The sequence below is a fragment of the Microplitis demolitor genome, chromosome 7, assembly GCF_026212275.2.
Source record: "Microplitis demolitor isolate Queensland-Clemson2020A chromosome 7, iyMicDemo2.1a, whole genome shotgun sequence".
NCBI lineage: Eukaryota > Metazoa > Arthropoda > Insecta > Hymenoptera > Braconidae > Microplitis > Microplitis demolitor.
In genome coordinates this window covers 19,359,279-19,380,029 of record NC_068551.1, presented here as the reverse complement: position 1 = coordinate 19,380,029, position 20,751 = coordinate 19,359,279, and the positions used below count along the sequence as shown (strand labels likewise).

The 20,751-nt window shown below is 29.5% G+C and overlaps 1 protein-coding gene across 7 annotated transcripts in view; it reads right to left on the bottom strand.

The window, feature by feature from the left end:
- LOC103575014 (protein dead ringer) overlaps positions 1 to 20,751 on the bottom strand; it is a 79,112-nt gene that overhangs the window by 14,714 nt on the left and 43,647 nt on the right. For 5 of the 7 annotated variants that reach the window (XM_008554621.2, XM_008554637.2, XM_008554646.2 and 2 more), the window contains exon 4: positions 4,179 to 4,251. In XM_008554621.2, coding sequence (XP_008552843.1) covers positions 4,179 to 4,251 — 73 coding nt within the window. The remainder of the gene's footprint in view (positions 1 to 4,178; positions 4,252 to 20,751) is intronic. The other 2 variants (XM_053740442.1, XM_053740443.1) reach the window with 1 other exon arrangement.

Below are 20,751 nucleotides of genomic sequence, written 5' to 3'. Positions count from 1 at the left end.
AGTTATAGTTAATAAAGATTTAAGTTTTCTGGAGTTAATAAAACTCTGTTGCGGAAACTATTTTCGCAATATTGTGTTACTTTTATAGATTTATTTGTGTATGTAGATGTATTTATACATACTTTACGTTAGTTGCGAAATAGAATTAACCTCGGAATTAGTATTAGCGATATCCCGTGCCGATAGTTCGATACTTAATTTATATACATACAGATTTTACTGTTAGAATGTATATGCGTACGTGCTTCTAGTACCAAATATATAATAATAACTAAAAAATTAAAAGCTTCAGCAAACTTTGCCTCTTGCTACATCATTTTTATGATTTTCCGCCTGGCTTGAGAGAAATTGAAGAAAATTTTCCATTGTTAATATATAGAAATATATGAATATACGCACAGTAAGAATTTGTAGAGCAAAAGCAGACTGTTTTTTTTTTTTAAATCTCCTTACAGTAAAATTTACTCCGAAGCAAGTTTGAAAATTTACTCCAGATCGGAGTAAAGGCGATTTTTAATAAAATCAAAATTACTCCCGATTTTTTGAAGTGTGTATATATTTATTATTTTGTAAAAAACAGGAGTAACTTCGGAGTAATTTTGGATTTTATTTAAATCCAAATTTACTCCGTTACAATTCTGGAGTAAACAAAAAAATTACTCCGCCTACGGAGCAAATCAGGAGTTTGGTTTTCCAGTGGAGTAATTTCGGAGTAAATTTTACTCCCAGGAAATAAAATAAATACAGCCATCCACTGTGGATTTACTCCGCGTTGAAAAAATATAATTAAATATATTATTTCTTTGCAATTAAAAAAAAAAATAAAATAATTATTACAGAAGTAATGTGAGAAAAAAAGGTATATATATATATATATGTATCAACAGGATACTATACATTGAAGTTGAGTTCGTTACACTTATTATACACATTATTATTGTGTACACAGACATCACGCGCGTTGCACTCTCGTGTTCACAAGTGTGTAGCGAAAAAATGTTTGTACCGAACACGTGTTCATGTTACGCGTGACGATTATATAGAAAACTATAAATAATAATTATTTAAATAATTAAATAACATTAATCCGTAATTGAATATGTTAATAATTTGTCGCGAATAAAAGTAGACCCGGTTAATTCTGTTTATGATTTATAATTTGATCCCTCCCGTAATAAAATGTTTATAAGTATAAATATTTTATTGCTTATATTGTTATTAAAAAAAAAAAAAAGTAATTTGCCACTCAGTGTAAGAAGAGTACATGAGGATTTTTATGAACTGTAAAAAAATGATGACGCATCAGTGGAGAATGGCACTCATGGGTAGCCTCCGCGAAACAAGTGTGAGTTACACCCAGCATCAAAACTCGTTCGCCGATGGGTAAATAAAAAGTAAAATAAATTTTAAAATATCATAAAGAAATAAATGAAATGTTTAATATTTTTTGGCCGAGTCAAGGGAGAGAAAAATACTTTTATGTTAGCAACGAAATAATAAAATTTTGAATAATAGTTATACTATTGCTCTGCTATTACAAATTTACATATTAAGTGTTGAGAGATTTATATATCATCAGGTCTGTTAACTTTAACTGATCGGGTTATGCCAATTAAAATGATAGCAAAAATAAATATATTTTACTGCACAGGTGTTTTGAAAAATATCCGATGCAGGTTTTAAAGGAAGCGCGATAAATATTAAAAGGGCGCGATATCAAAAATACAAATTTTTTTTTTTTATACAGAGGCGCGGGGGTGATAAATGATTTTGGAGTTTCCATGTCGATTTAAACGGTTATATTCATTCTTATAAATATATATATATGTCTATGTATGTATGTATATATAGATATGTGTTATGTAGGGATGTATTGTATAATCGTTTGTGTTAAATTATTGTGCGTGGGTTGTGTAGATGTCGGCACAATAATGGAGCCCGCAGGGGGGCAACCACTGGGTTGGAAAGCCTGAGAGGTCTCTTATAATATGAGCTGGTATATATGCGACAGCTATGAGTTTAAATGTCACTTTTTTTAATTATTATTATTTATTAATAATTTAACTATTATTATTATTATTATTCCATATTTGTAGCTGGTAATTTTTTAAATTAAACATGACGCGATTAAATTATTACGTAACAATATTTATGTCTGATTGTTATTATACCCAGAGGATTTATGGGATTATATAATGCTTTATATTTATTATTTAATTATATTCTTTAATAAATAACTTAAGTTATGTAGCTTAGTCTCGGTAGTTTTTTATTTTTTTATATCAAGTGATTAATGTTTTAAATATTTAATATTTTTTTTTTATGGCGTTATATCTACTGATAATTATTGAGAAAAGACAATAATAGAATTTCTATGTCTGTCTGTGATGTATATAAGAGTGTTGCCCGACAAATGAATACGGGAGATGAAGAAAAAGGAGCCATCTCAGGCAGTTGATTGATGGACGCGTCTCTATGTTTATAATTAGAGGTTCAAACGTTTCCGGTTAGCGCGAGAATCGTCAAAGAATTAATTTTTTTATTTTATTTTTTGTTTTATATCATCAGTATGTTTGTATATTATTACAGTTTTAATTCATTATTTATTTTAATTATTATTATTACTGGGATTTTTGACCATGTGTACAATCATTAGTTTTTTGAAAATTAATTTCAAAATTTGGAAAGTTGATTATACAGAATACTGTAGATATTTTTAGAATTTTGCTAATTCAATTTCATTGAATGGTTCGTGGGAAAATTCCCATGGTACAAAAATCAGTAGCATGATTTGATACTGATTTTTGGAAAATATACAAGTTCATGATTTCATGAAAAATTTTTTTGAGATTTTTATAAACTACTTTTCAGATCACAAGAAAATTATGGCTGTTATGAAATTTTGATCAACATTTTATGAGATGATTGCAGAAAAAATTCAAAAGTTGTTGAAAATTATGATTACATGACTTTTCAAATTTTAATGAGTGGATCAGTATTCAATATTAAATGTTGTGAAGAAGAAAAACTTGTGTACGTGAAAAACGTGGAAAATTTTACGTGAAATGTTCTATGGGTTTTTGGAAAAATTAGGGTGAGAATGACATTAAGTTGAGATCAGAAGAAAATCTACTCCATGAAAGCTGGAAACTCAAAACGGTTCAGTAACGCGCCTAGTGCTCATTGCATGGAAATTGTCAAAAATATTCTTCATTATACATATGACAAATTACTTTTTATATAATTTTGGTTGAAAATTTATAATGAAGTCCAAAATTATGTTATGAGCTGAATTGTATTCATATTTATAAGAATCTTGAAAATTCTTATGAAATTTTAAATTTACAAATTTTCATTTACTTTAAACTGATCATTATTGTTATTAAATTTTGTACAGTTTTATATTATTAACAATTCAAATAAGTACATTATATGTAAGTTTTTATAAAATAACCGTTGCAAAAATATTCACGTGTTCCGGAAATATAATAATGCGGGTTCACTTAAAATTAACACACGTGTGTGAGAATTTTAAAAAAAACTTCCTACATCATTATTTAATTGAAAATCCATTATTGCCAGTAATTATAAATATCAATTAACTGATAATAGTTATTAAACAATGCTAATAAAAAAAAATTACTAATATTCAAATAATGATATGAATATAAAGTATTAAATAGAAAAAAATAATTATGTTTGCGCGCATAATTCAAAGATGACGTTGAATCTGTTCTTACATATAAATATATGTAATATATATATATATATATGTATACAATAATTGAAATATTTAAATTAATTTGTTTTATTCAACAGATTCTCGGGCTTGGGTCCAAAGACGTTAAGTACGTCGCATGGTTTGGAATATCACATATAAAATGGTGCCAAAACGATGCAATTTATCACGACGTCGTTTGACGACGAATACGGCTGACGGGTGCACGTATGAGATCGTTAATACTTAAGAGAGTGTATATTAGCTTTATAATTGTTAAGTGTTGCCTGTTTGACCAGAAATATATATATATATATATACATACATATATATGTTATTCGCAATATTAATATAAATTACTTGCCTTGGACGTCAACTGTACGTCAATATTTGTACAATAACTTTCTTAATAATAAATTAATTTTAAATTTTTAAGTAAATAAATGAAAACAAAACTTACCACGTTTTTGCATGTAGGAGAAGAGATCATCAAGAAATTCTTTACGTTTCGGGTCGTCATTAATTTCGTATAACTGTAAAAAAAAAAAAGAAACCATCATTTAAATGTTTGTCTATCTTAAAACAATATTTACAAGCTATTCAATACTCGGTTTTCTATTTCTATATCTATCTATTATGAAACGATATCAGACCCAATAAGTAACCGGCCAACACAAAGTACCATGAAAAATAACAATAATAATAAAATAAAAAAATGAATGAATGAGTGATATGTACATGTTACAAATGGTAGGTAATAGATGGCAATTGGGCAGAAGTAAAACGTTATATCAGGGTGTGTAATAAAAACAGGAGTGAAACGAGTATGCTCGTAGCGACAGACAGATTAGTTAACTCCGATTATTAATGATTCCGTTTAACCCATCTCGCGTTATGTAGCCCCCAAACGTACATGTATCCACCTCACATCGAAACCAACAATCCACACCAGGCTTTGGCTCCACCATATTTCCCCTGTCCATCTCATCACTGAATTCCGAACCCTTCAGGCTAAACAAACCATCCAATATTTATATTACCATATCATATTTATCAGCATATATTTATTTATTTTTATACTCCCGTTCTCCTTGAAAAACTTTCCGATTTCATATTTTTGCAAAATTTGATTTTTTCAATTTATCATTGGCAATAGACGGCATGAAAAATTATGTGGTTGTTCTCTAAAACCTTATTAGTGAAAATAAATGAAAATTCAGCATTTGATCAGTAGTGAAAAAATATCGGCATATGCTGATTTGATTTTTTCTAAAATTTTAAAAATAAATTCACTGTTTCTTAGGTCTTGTGTAAAATTTAAAAAAATTTTCAGACTTGATACTGAGAAGGATAATCGATGTCCTAAGCCATACTTATCACTGTTCTGACAAAGATAATGTTCAAACTACTCTTGCAATCCTAATTTTCATTACGCGATTCAACCCCCGCACTTAATATCCTCAATCATAAGGACGGAATATTTATGAAAATAATATTTTATACTCTTGTATTAATAACAACCCCTAGTCTATAGTATACTCAAAATTAATATCACCACATTAAATATATTTAAATAAAATTATAAATAATAATATAATTTTTTTCCATAAGAATTTTAATAATGGGTTTCATCGCTGACTGTGATTAATAATAAAATAGGTATGCCTTCCTTTTTGATTAATGTGCCATTATATATATATATATATATACATATGTGTATATAGATATAAATTAGATATATGTATACAATATTTCGATATGAAGATTGAGATTGGGATCGAGGATTGATCGGAGCTAGACATCATCGTAGATTATTAGACGATCCGAGTAATCAACTGAGGAGCTTAACGTGTAACATATATTATATTAATACATATATGTATATATGTATAGACGGAATGGAACGAGAGCCTGAGAAATGATCTGGGTGGCAGGATCTTGATCGCCTGTTCATTTATTCCTATCCGAGTGTTTTTTCTCGGTAACGCCCCCGTACAGATCTTTCCCACCCTCTTTGAGGTAAAACCCAACAACACGGTTGTTCTCAAGGGCCATTTTGTATACATTTAACTTTTTAGTTCTGTAGTTGTAGTAGTTGCTGTTGTTTTTGTTGTTTTACTTTCTTGTAATGTTCATATTACCACTCTTTTAAACCCCGCGGAATATAAACGAAGGATGAGCAGCTCGTTAGGAAAGTTTGCTGCGCGGGGGCGACGAGGAAAAAAGAGGCATATTGATTGATCTACAGTTAACCACCAGACTGACGGCGGAAAAAAGGCTTTAAGAAATGGGAATCAACCAGTCGGTAAATAAAGACCAAGGGTCCACGGAATTTAGCTCTCAAGATATGCACGCATGCTTTTATTTTCCTCCAAGTCCAGCTTAATATCTCTTCTCTACATATTTATTTACTTTTTTTTTATTGTCTTTAAATAAATTTACCAAGAAAATTTTCATATTCAATTCGTAGTGCGGAAAATTTCTTAGGGTAAGTAAAAATTTTTTGCGCAAAGAAATTTTTTTTTTTACAAGCAATCAGTTCATCAGTGAAATTTAAATAAGTAAAAAAATTATTTAAAGATATGACACTAATTCGAAACTGACAATAGCCGACATAAGTACAAGCACTTAGTATTTTGTTCATATATATATATATATATATGTATATTTTTTAATGACATCTAGACTATAAATAAGTTATACATATTGTTTAGTGTACGCATGTATACAAGTGTCATTTACAAAACGTAATTATAGTTAATTGTTACATTGAAACCATACGAGTCTCTATTTTCACCGACAGTAACGAGAGTTCATGAGCACCCTCACTAGACCGTTAATTTTTTCCATACACACTTAAAAGATAAAGAGCAGTTATCAGCTAACGGGAATAATAAAAACGTATATCCTATTCGCTAAATTATCTTTTGTGCTTTCGTGATTTAGCACATTTTGCATACCTTTAATAAAATAATTATAAATTTAAATGTGCAGTCAAAAATTTTTTCTTTTAATTAAAAATTATTTTTAAAATAATAAACAAAATTGCAGAGAAAGAGATGGTTAAAAGAGATGGTGCTCAGCGAGCAGGAAAATGATCGGTAGGCAGGTACTTTTGTTTCCGACCCTCTGTTTTATACACATACATACATATATATATATATGTGTATACAACTCATATAATCGTTTGGTTTACAACGAATGACTCTCTATGCCACTGGTTTATATGCGCACTAGTGAAAACCAAGTGGGGATATCAAGATCGCGAGTTATACGAGTTGAGGCTTTGCGCGGCCATAATTCCTCACACAAGTTACTACAACTAACTACCATTATTATTGTTTTTTTTTTTTTTTTTTTTTTATACCCATTGCAAAGCATAAGCATTGAAGATAGCACAGAGCAATTATAATTATTGCAAAAAGTGCTGCATTGCCGGGACTACACGACGTCCATGCGAAAATCTCCACGCGGTGGCTACAAAATGCATGGTCTTGAAAAAAAAGCTGCTGTATGCAGTAAAAAATATATATGAAAAAGGGTGTCATTTGCACATATCGCAGAAGGGATCGATGGCTCTGAATTATTTACAGGTGACAGACAAAATCAAATAGATAAGATTTAATATTTTTAAAATTTTCTGACTAATAGTTCAATGCACTATTGAAAAATAATTTAATAGCGAGAATAAAGTTTTAGTGATTGATAAAAAATGCAATGAAATATAATGGAAAGACAAAATGATGACATTTTTCGTGTAATCATCTCTGGATTTTGCGCTTGAGCAAATTTCCTGGGGATATAATTATCTGGTCAATCGGTGAGGGATACTGATAATTATGGCTTAGTGTTTCAGTCTTCGTGGAAATAAGACGATTATTGTGTCTCTTAAGAGAATGAAATAAAGAAAAGTAGCGAAATTATTCGAGTAAGATACGATAAAAAAATTTAAACATTGTATTAATGATTATTTGGGGTCTAGTACACCGACGCCACCGCCACGCTCCGCTGGCGTCGGCTCGGTTGGTAGTGGAATGCAATAACTTTTATGTTAAATCGATAGTTTAAGAAGTTGTGTTGAAGAAAAATGTTTGTATAAAAAAGTCACTACAAGTGTAATTACGAATTAATTTTTTGTTATACGCAATTAAGTGTTTTTTTTTTTTTTTTTTTTTTTTCCGAGGCGTTTTTAACGCAAATTTGTTTTGTCTTGAAAAGTCATTCAACAACAAAGAGCCTTGAGGTCTGGGCATGAAAAAAAATATATAATACAAGTTAAGGACAGAAATTTTAGTGTGTTTAACCTCGCGGCCAGATGCTGAGACCCCATTACAAATAAAGCGTAAAAAAAATATAATATATATATATATATATAAAGAAAAAAATAATAAAAAAAATCTCATCGCCCCACGCAAGGTTATTTCTCTCAAAAGTCTCTCTCCATTATTTCCAATAGAACTGCTGAAATTTAATGCTCGTAGCTGGAAATATTAAATCGCACCTAAATACGTTTTATGTCGACCGCCCAATAATCTCAACCGAATCAACGTCAATTCTTCGTGACTGTAATATTTAGTCGTGATCCACAAATCTTAACTTGTGTTCTTTACTAAATAATATTATTATTTATTTTATACACACACACATTCACTCTACACGGGTATAATTTTTTAAAAACTATTAAAATATATCTTGATATTTCATAATATCAAGATGTCACATAAATTGAAAATATCCTTAAATTTTATTGGTCATATATTTTTTCCACGATACTTTGTATCGATTTTGTATAATATTATAATAATTCAATTAGCAGCCATGAATCCACAGAATCCCAGGCCGAAATCGTTTAGTACCCGTATAAAAAATGCAATTAATGAAATTACGTCTTAGAGGAGTGTATCAATCCTTTGATTAGTAAAGCAATATCATATTATATTATATAGATGTATATATATCGTTACCGACCCGAGGCAAGGAACATTAATACCTGTTAAGCGAGAGTTTAGGTGAGAAGGAAAAAGAGGTTATATTGTGTCTGTCTGCAGCAGAGGATTCTATATATATATATGTATATATTGTATGCATATAGAAATAAAACATTAAATTGCCTGCATATTACCCCACTCGAGCATTCGTCCCGGCATTATTTATGCCTTGATTTATTATAATCGAACCGCGAGCTCATTTGATCCGCGCCGACGTGGGAGATACCCGACGACCAGTTTTCGCGCAGGACTACGATCAGCGCCACCTTGATACGATATACCAACACCCCTTTGCTATCCTATCTCTGTCAAGAAGTTAATTGATCTTGGCTTGATTAATAAGTGTATCGCACTATATATATATATACTTTTCAAATTTTTTTTGGCCCTCAAGCAACTCGTACTAAACTTTATATCCCCCATGCTGCCTTTCATTTATATGTCTTTCATATATATATTTATAATAAAACATTATAGTATATATATATGTATATTTTTATTTATCATCAGTGGAAATCGTGATTATATCGCGGTTAAAAATCAAATTGAAGTTGAAGCTACCGAATTATACTCAGGTATAAATGTATATATGTATAACAATAAATCATATCTTCAATGAATTAAATAGATTGCTTGTTAACGCCCAGGACAAATCGGATGGTTAAATTTATATACTATAACTACTCTACATATTGATTATTTATTTATTGCTTTTATTTTAATTATATTCAAATTCAAATTTCATACTCTCATTCCCGGGTTATTTATTGACAATACGGTTTTTCAAATTTATTTCTATAATTATTTCACTTAAAAATAATTATTCATTTTTATATAATCAATATGCAAAATATATAACTTCAACACTGATCATTTTTTTTATCGCTTTCATTTTGAGGAAACTGCTTGAGTGATAGAAAAATTTTTATCTATGCGCGGGAAATTTATTGCATAAAATGAGTCACTTATTTTTATATATTTATTTATCAGCGCAAGTGCGGCATGAAAATTTCACTTAGACTTTTTTTAAAAAAAAATATTTATAATCAAATAATTAATTTAAAAAATTATTAATTAAAGGAAAAAAATTTCTTAAGATCAGAAAAAATTTCTTGGAGCGATTTAAATTTTTTTGTGCAGAGAAATTTTTTTTTTTCTGTGTAAGATAATAATTATTATTATTGTGTCTTTTAAATATTCAGATCTCACGGAAAAAACAACCACGTCATTGTTTATTGATTTAATATTTTTGCTGTCAGTGCCATAGTTTTGCGTTTTATAAAGAGTCATGGGAATAGTAAATTTTTTAAAAATTTATTTGAGAAATCGTCAGACTGTATTGAGTGTCTTGGTACGGGTTGAAACGTAAGGAGTATGTTTATTAACGAGGAAACGAAACAACTCGCACTTGTACGCTAATAAGACGAACAAGCTCAAAAAAAAAAAAATATATATATATATATAAATTTAACCAAAGACGATCTTTACAATGACGCCATATTTTCTCTTTATTACATACATTTCACTTTTTTATTTTAAATATTTATACATTCATATTTATAACAATATCAGTATCACAATTTACAGCAAAAATATTTTTTTTTTTAATTAAAAAAAAGAAAAAAAAAAATATATACTGTCGATAATTAAATTGCGGCAATAAAATAAATTTATTGTAAATGAATGACTGAAGAATATATATGTATATGTATAAGAATAAATAATATAAATGTGTTGGCAGTTGATGTACAGCGGGAGCAAGGCGCGAACGCGCAGGTAGGAGGCAGTTAGCGCGTGTTTACACGACAGCGCTATGTAGCCAAAGACCCTGCAGAGAGCATCTGAATGTACCCGAGTAGTCCACAGACGTAAACGTTTCTATTTGTCTCAACACTTCTTTCTCTTTCCTTTTTATTTATATTTTTTAACGAGATAATCTGTAGCATCACTTATCACTTCCGTTTCACTAAAAAAATATCATTTATTTCATGGACAAAAATTTCCGATGAAAATTTACTATTTTTGAGGCAGGCTCAAAAATTTTGGAAAAATCTTTCGATGTTTTCGAGAAACTTTAAATTTTCCATAGTAATTTTTAAAATATTAATAAACTCGTCTGACTTTGATGGTTTTTATTTTCTCTCTTCTACTTTCTCTTAACTCATGTCGTGACAAGGATCTTCGTGTTCGATAATTTAAGTCTCCTTTACTTACAATCGTAATAATACAATTGTCAAAAATAAATAGTCAAAATATATTTCAAAATTTTACAATCGATAATACTATTAGTAACTATTCTATTAAAACTACAAGTGCCGCGAAATTTAAAATTCAAAATATGAAAATACCAGAAAAAAATAATTTCTTTCCCAAAAAAATTTTCCCATTACAAATTGAAATGAAAAATTTTCTAGGGGAGAGAAAAACTTTTCTCAGGGTGAAAAAAAATTTCCCGCCAAGAAATTTTTTCTAATCCTTGGAAAATTTAAATTTTGAATTAATAATGAAAAATTTTTCTTGCACAGATAAATTATTTTTTTCTGTATATTAAATAAAAAAAATAATAATTTTTTTTATAAGAAAAGTAAGTAAAGGTAAAAAAATTGAATTTACAATCCATAAAAAAATATAAATTATTTAACTATGGATAAAATAATGATTAGATTAAATCGCAAGTCAATATGAAAAAGATAATATCGCGTGTTACATGCAACAACTGTTGGATTGGATGACTACCTGAGCTTTTCACACAGACTCAAGATAAGAAGATACCTGGCGCCTCAAGCGAATGCCATTCGACATAGACATGCATTATATATACATATATTTATATATATACGCCCCCTCTGCCACTAAAGATTGATTATAACATACAACTTTCCTCCTTTTCTCTATTCGTCAGTTTTACTCACGCATTTTCTTTCACATTGTAGATGCAGTTGTAAAAAATAAAATTACTCTCAATAAAAAATATCAATGAAAAAAAAAAAAAAAAAAAAAAAAAAAAAGCAATCCGACAGCGGTAAATATCAAACGTCAAAAAATTAATATTAAATAAAGTCATTAAAAATTTGAGAATAACTGTCATATAAAAATCAATTCGTCTCATATATATGTATATATTTATATATTTTTAATGTGACTCAATAGCAAAAGGAACTTTTGATAAAAATTTTAAAGAGTAATTTTTAACGATTGGTCATTTATATTTCAGTTTATCGTAGGCACAGAAATTAATGTTTATAAAGTCACTAAGGCGACGTAATTTCGTTATTATTATTATTATTATTATTAATAATTTTTATTAGTCGGTAACATTTATTACAGGGTCGAAAAAATCCATAAAACTATCGCCACTGTTGGGATTTTTATTCCAAAAATATTAACAGCTCTTACGTCTAGTCGTTTTAATTTTTTATACATATACATATACATATATATTAGTATATTACATATAAAAACCAGAAAGAAAGCAAAAAAAAAAAAAAAAAAAAAAATTTTGCTTATATTAGTGGTAGCTAAATATTTACCGATAAAATTTTCAAGTTTTTTTGAATATATCACCTATATATATATATATATATTTATATCTATATATGTTGTGATTTTAATAGCGCACGGGTTATTTAATATACTCGCCGGAAATGTATGTCAGCATAAGAGGCGTATCACGATCTTCCCGAGAAATTTAAAAATAAGGATCTAATTGGTCCCGAGATATTTTGTATCTTTTTGATGCCAACAAAGTATAACATGTGAGAATACATAAAAATTATTATATGTTCTGTATTATATTTGCCACTATCCACTATAGAGGTCACGGATCGAATCAGCACGAAAAAAAAAATAATAAAAAACAAACCGATCATCAAACGATTCCGTGGATGTATAGTAATAATTTTAAAAAATAACATTCGTCGGATAACTTTTTTTATAATCATCATAAAAATCTTTATGGATTATGTGCATGATTTAAAAACCTACACGAAATATCGACATAACTCGGTATATTTTTTTTTATTGGAGTTATTATGATGTAGTTAACATATAAATGAAAATCGAGTCTATAAAAATTTTAACTACCGATTAGCTGACCTTCTTTATAAATTCTCTCTATATATTTTTTTACACTTCTTATCATTATTATTATTGTTAACATATTTAATAGATATACAAAATTAGGTACTTGTTCAATAAAAAAAAAAAAAAAAAAAAAAAAAAAAAAAAAAAAAAACCGATACTATAAATTACTAAAATATGTGTTTTTTAAAAATATATGACCAACCTTTTCTAATAAATTTAATGAAGTATCGACATTATTATTTTTACTGTCATTAGCACTTGCGAAATTATGACTATCTGCTTTGAATTCGGGCTTGTGCCACATACTTTGTACAGCAAACATTTTTTAAATATATATATATGTATATGTATTTAATAACAAACAAATATAACAAACTGTCACTCGTAAACAATAACAATAAATATATAAGTTATTAACAAGAATATAAAGTAACTATCACTGATCACTGGAACTAGTGTAACTCTGTCGGAAAACCGGCGAGAGTTGGTAACGTGCCCTTGCGTGTTAAGCCGTCCATTCGACTGATGTGAGAAGTCCCAACAAGTTTCAGGGCAGCCGATTATTTTGACGACCAAATATACTGTGGCATAGCCAGATGACGTAGAGGTATAGGGCAGTTTCTAAACCCCCTCTACTGGAGAATTTCGGTTCGTCTGGGCTTGAAAAACGAGAAAATTCTTTAGACGCAACTGAAAACTGGGTATAAAGCTCCATCTAATTCTTCAGACCGAGTGTATACATATATTATAGTGAAATATATATAGTATAGGTGGGCCGAATGTAAAATGGAGACTGGTCAACCGTTCATGTCTCAATGCCCGAAAATCTATAGTGTTTCCGATGTTAGATTTCAGTAAGCAGGACATCTAGCAGTGAAGGAAAATGAGCTCCCTGTGGTTTTTTTCCTTCAATACTTAAGGTTACGCCAGGTATACAAAGTACCATGTTATCGGGCATAAAATCTAATGTCCTTCGATCCTGAAAATTTTTAGTGGTAATCTTAGTCAGTGTAACACGCAGTTTTTAACAATTCAATAGCGAAAATCACCACTAAAAAGAATTAAGAGAAACCCATAATGAAAATTCTACAACTATATACACTACTCGACCGGAAATACTTATATATATAAATATATATACATATATACAAGCGCATCTGTCTTATAATGTGGCTTCTTCTTGGAAAAGGATATTTTTCGTGTCGATACTTATTTTTTTTACTTTTAAAGAATACTGTATATATTATATATATAGTATTATATTTTTTCGGCAGATTGATCAGTTCCGAACAAAGAAAAAAATTATCGGAAAGTTTTATGATATTTTTTATCTGAATTTTCGCTCCGGCAGACAAGGGTTCGCTTTTTATGTTTGCTCACTTTGAAGGATGTTTCTTTACTTATTTTTTTTTTTTGTTTTTCCGTAATACGAGTAATGTTTAATGTATATTATTGAGGTGTATTACGAGAGGTAATGATTACTAGGTGCAAATGAATTCAAAAACGGGTTGTAAAATAAATTAAAGAGCTTAAATTATTGTTTTGATGAACTATTAATCACTAAGTGAAAAATGGCGTGCTAAAGTTGTAACAAGCTTTTAACGAAAAGTATGTGGATGCGGATAGTAATATAGCGGTAAATATCTTTAAGCGATTTTAAGATAATATTACAAGTCGTGACCGATTTAAAATAATTCCGATAAATACTACGTCAGTGTTAGAATCCCTGGCATTGACTTGTGTTTTCTGAGATGCATTTGTATAATTCCAGCAATCTCTAAACATATATATATATAATATATATACATATAATATTACTTTCTGAGAAATAGCTATATACTGTATTATAGGACGTTAAATTATCTTATTTCATCTTTGGATTCTTTGGCATTTATGAAAACGTTTAAGAAAACTGCCCCAGGTACTTTGAATATATCACGCAATCGATAAGTTATTTATATATTTTTTATAATAACAAATTATCTAGTTTATCTTCTCTATTTTATTTTTTTTCATTAACTTGTTAATCAGTGTAATTTTATTCAAATTCAGCTGCATGCTGTTTAACTTTTAACTACTGTGGAATTTATAGTTTTTCTATTGGGGATACTTTTAACACAGCTTCTGTGACGTCCACTACCTGACTATTTTCTAATCTCACTGACGGGACAAATGAAAAAAGACATATACCTGGATTTAAACCTATTTCCGGATAATTTATTATACTGCTCGCTTACCAATATCTCGTACTATTGTTCTAGAACATGGATGATTCATTTTACGATGGATAACAAACATAAACCGAGATCAAGGAATAGAAAAAATATCCCAGAGAAGGGATTAAGGTACTCACTGACAGCTACATTTTGCTGATTGTTATTAATCATGTTCAAAATACTTTTAAAACTGAATACTTTAACATCTATTACATTTTTTTTCAAATTTTCAATATTTTTTATAGAACACTATTTTCTGCTTAATTTATTGCTTCCAAAAATTAAAATTCCCGTAATTTCAAAAATGATTAATTGTTTTTGTACATACCATAAAATTTCAAAATTTCGGTAATTCTTTTGTTTATCCTCTTAAACTGTAGATTATTATGACGTCAGCTCATAGCGGTCATTAAATAAATTTGAATCTTTACCAAAAAGGAAAAAAAAAATTACTATATTTATCGATTGTCATCGGGGTAAGAAGATAATTTCTGGAAAGCATTGAAATATTAAAATAAATGCATAAGTAAAACAGTCTTTGTCTGTATTGAATTGTCCTGCTGTGATTTTCTATAGATTTGTAGATTAACATCAGCTAAAATACTCTTTTCGATAAATTTTAACTAACGGAGGACCCTCAGAGTAATGAATAAATAAAAACTTAAGTTTTACTTTTGTTACTGATATAATCTCCTTATTATCTGAACGCATCTTATTGCGATAACTAAAAACCTAAATGGCTAGACATTAAAAATATAAAATAATTTGATTTGGTGAACCGACGTCACAGGTAACAATAAATTTAACCATTTACTTTTTTTGTCCAGGTCTGAAAAATAAACTTCGATTTCAACCTCGAGTTGCGTTTGCAAAAAAAATGCATTTGAGAACCCCAATTGAACATGTGAACCATTTTTGCACTCTAGAGGTTCCATTTTTCAACTTGGGTCATATCGCGAGCTTGATAACCTCCATGTTAAATTCTGACATGTTTAATCAACAGTACATGCCTACACTACAAGGAAAAAAAGGATTTATTGGCACAAGAAATTTTTCCCGCCCAAAAATTTTTTTCAAATTATTGCGTAAGCAAGAAATTTATCAGCAAAAATAATCCCCAAAAATAGACATTGTGGGAACATCTAATAATGATATAAATTTATACTGAAGACATTTTGCAAAATATAGTATTCAAAAGTTATGTTTATCATGCGCAGAAGGTCACTATTAAGTTACTGGCTTAATATCACTAGACTTTCCAGGTAAGTTTTACTAGAAATTTTTTCGGGTAGCCGTTTTATGAGTTTTAGGTACTAAGTGTACATAAACATACATTTATAAATATGTACATATAGGCAAAGTAATAAACGGACATAAAATTTTGTATAAGTCGATGTAGAATAAAAATTTGGGTATAATTAAAAATAAATTACAGAAATATTGAAAAAACTATTTGGCGTATCTATATTTTCTATGATGCCATTTATTATATTTGACTTATTGAAGAGCTGTATTTTTTCCGTGACTGTATAATATTGAACATAAATCATAACGAAAATAGTTTCAAACAGAATGACAATGCCATAAACAGTGTCTTCTAAATCATTGTATTCTAGATGTTATTACACTTGGCCTTGACTTGAGTTATTGTAAAAGGACATTTTAGTATGAGTACAAAGTAATATTTATGAATTGCCTTGCATCAATATATATATAAATCTAAATGAATCGAAAAGGTCGAGGGAGATAAGATATTTATAAAATGTAATTATGCTAAAATAATTTATAAATTTAGTAATATATAATAATAATAAATAAAATGATAATGTTAAATAAGAGGTTCATAAAGGTCTAACTGAAAGATGATTTGAGAGGGTAAAAAAGAGTGAGTAGTTTAATCTTTGGTGAGTTCGAAGCTTAAGCTGGGAGGTATCATACGTATCGGGAGGGAAAGGGGGTTGACCGGAGGGCGAAAATGAGAGAAGCGATGGCGTGATAAATGATCAAGTATTTAACACTCTTTACGGATTAGCATATAAACTACAGGCAGTCCATAGATCTTCGAGCCAACGCATTAACGTACAGGGAGCAGAGCATATTCAGTCCCAACGGCCCTTCAATATCTTTTTTTTCACTTTATTTTTTATTTTCATTATTATTATTTATCCTCATATGTATATAACGTATTTAAAACCATCTACATCTACACGTAATCGAGTGGACCAGCAGGTTCATTTCTTTTTTTTTTTATTCACAACTCAGCTATTAAATAAATTCAGGCAAATGCCAAACGACACATGAATTGTTTTAATCCGATTGCCGGGCGCATTTAAATATATTACGCTAAATTATCATGTTAATAAATAAGCAAATATATATACAAGGTATAAACGAGAATAATAATATTTATTACAAGCTAGATTGTAATCGTCATCAAATAACACACGCTAATGATTAAATAATAAGGCGTATCTCTGGTAGATCAAATAAAAAAGTAAAATAACGCATTACGAAAATAAATAGCGAGATTAGTTGATTAATTGATTAGGGAGGTGCCAAATCCCGCCTCGCATATTATAAACTCGTACCCCGTTATTACGTCAGGGAACGGACAAAAGAAGACTCGAGTGTCCGGGTGCGGGTACAGGTACAGGTTTCCTGAGCTCTATTGCATGTATAGATCTGTAGGAATGAATGTGTGTAGTATAACTAGATATGATATATATATATATATATATGTATTTCTTCATGTATTTATGTATTTATCTTGGGGTTTATAAAGACAACATCAAGACACGAACATACAGATGAGATCTTGCCACTTGCTCCGGGTAGTCACAACCATCGACGATTACTTCACGTGCAGTTTAGTTCATTCGCCTATACAACCCCGATCTAATGAGTTCATTTAATACCTTCTGGTTGTTTCGTAGTCACGAAGAAACAATTTAATGCCCTTACATACAATGTTGCACTTGATTATATATTAAGTCTTGCAGTTTGAAATCTGTTTCCTCGGATAACTTTTTTTGCTTCATCGAAAACACATGAGGGCATTTTGCGGGCAATTACTTTTTTTCGGTTAGCAAAATTATTGTCAACATTTTTGAGGTTTTATACTTTTTGTTGTTTACTTCAGTTAATTTAGTCAAGGGAATTAAAGTAGGCCTGAAACTTTGGACAGGTGTTGAAATAAACAAAAGAAGATATTGCGTCCCTTGTTTTTTTCTCGAATGCCTAGAATTTTGGTCAGTTATTCATGTACCACAGACCGAAATAAATATATGGTATAGAAGAAATCAAATTTTCGGGGTTAACCTATAATATTTCACTTCTTCTCTGTCTAGAATCGAAGAACAACATCAGATTATGCCACAAAAAAAATTTTTTCAAAAACCTTTCAGTAGAAAATTCGAAATCCCATTACATTTTCCATGACATGTTCTTTCAATTATGAGGTTAAAAAGTTCGATTTCATTTTTTTCAATTGCATGGAGCTGTGAATTTTTAAATTCAAATAACAAAAAGAGAAGATTAATTCTGAAAGCTGAATTTTTTATACCGAAGTAGAAAAAAAAGGAAGAGGATAATTTGTGAGATTTGAATTTTTGAATTCTTGACCAAATTTTAAGCCATTGATTAATATGGTTATCTTTTTCAGTCAGTAATCGATCGGTCATGCATTCGTCATCTCGACGGAAAGTCTGTCAAAAATGGAAGTGTCTGGAAAACTTATCAAAAACACTAATTTCTCATAATAAAAAATTTCAATTATTAATAATATATATATATATATATATATATTTTTTTTTTTACATGAAGGTGAAGGTCCCGTTTTTGGCCGATTTTGGACACTAGAAACCCGAGATAATAATTTATTTGAATATTTTTTCATTGATTGCAATAAAGCATTATTTTCCAAAAATGGAGAAGTGACCCCTGGTACTTCCATCTAAACTAATTTCGATAAAAAATTTGATGATATTTTGAAAAAGCATTATGACGTCAAAGTATCGTTTTTGACCGATAACTACAGAAGTTTTCTACAGAGGGTAGTCGTACAATTTGGCTAACGCATAAACCTTTTTACACAAGTCGTAATATTTGTTCACATGATTGCATACAATAACAGTCGTCATATCCAGGCAACTATACACATATATATATATATAAAAGTATTATACAAAAAGACGGGCAAGACGCGAGAGGTAAAGGCGATTCCGGGTAGTCAACGCATAAACCCAGTGATGGACGCCAACCGGATTTTTAGATCAAAGTCGCGGCTTTCAAACAATGTTACTTGTTTGCCGGCACGCTTATACTTATACTACTTACATATGTATAAATATATGTATACTAGCTAGCATACCGAGACTTTATTCATCAATTCACTTTAGCGGTTTAGCTGTACAATAACACCCAATTTTTATTTTTATTTATTATTACGCCTACGCAAAGGACAAAAGGACTTATTCAAATAACATAATGACTCCCAGGTGCATCATGCCGCGGTTATTTTTTAAATTTCCCGTCCTTTGTCTTTTTCCGTCTATTAATATTTCTCAGTCCGTTTATTTTTAAAAACCATCCTACTAAAATTCCTTTTCGATATAATGGTTACAGTTTCCATTAAATACTAGACCGTCGAAATATTCTGTAAGCCCTTTATCTAAAGATTACAGATAGGGAACGAAAAATAAGTATCAAAATTGTATATACGAGCATTCCTTTTGATCTTGTCTCGGGTCTTAAGGACTAATCTTTTTGCCCAGACAAACGCTCGGATTTAATTCCACTTGGGTATTTTTATTAATTAGTTATTGGTGTTAAAAAAAAAAAAATGAAAAAGTTATTATTAGTTTTAGTTGTTTTTTGTTACATGAAATTTGAATACTAATAAAAGAGACTAAGATTAATCAGAGTTAAAATATCCTTGGAGGATTAAGTGGTAGAAGGAACAATCGAGAACACGAGCGAGTAATTAATCATCTGGAATGATTTACATAAACGTCGAGTACTCAGAGCATTTTCATTTGTGCGTTTTATTTTTATATTTACTTATTTTTTTTTTTACAACATGACTGACTCGATAGTTAAAAATGTATACATTATAAATAGTTATTTATAATAATGTATAAGACTGGATTCTTGAGGAGAAAATATTGAATATATAAAACAATGTATTAACTCGAGAATATTTAGCGTAAGACTCACGACCCATGACGACAATTTTGTTTTGTCGCCAACAGGTCGTTGGTCACGAACATATTTTTTCATTTCTTTATACATCTTTCTTTTATTATTATTTATTTGCCTGTATGCATATATATAAGTTCATATATTTTCTTACTTTGTGCATTGCTAGTTATTTTATTTTGGGTGAGCTGTCGTTCGCTTCATTGCTCAGCGACTGTGTGCTGCCACACACCCATACATCAAAGATTTAATAAACGTATCAGAAACGTTATATATATGTGTATATCGGGCAAGTTTGAAATTCGATACTCCATTTATTTAACAAAGTCCTCTTTACAAGTCTTAAAATACTCAAGTGTTGCCAGTTACTGTTTACGAGGGGTAAAGGCCACTGGTAATCAAACACACAACCCTTGATATTGTGTTTCTTGTTGTTGTATATGTATATATATATATATATATGCTTACACCATTAATCTATGTATGTGTATATTTATTACAGACGTGCAATGATCAAACTTTAATTGCATTGAGTCATTACATGTGAGAA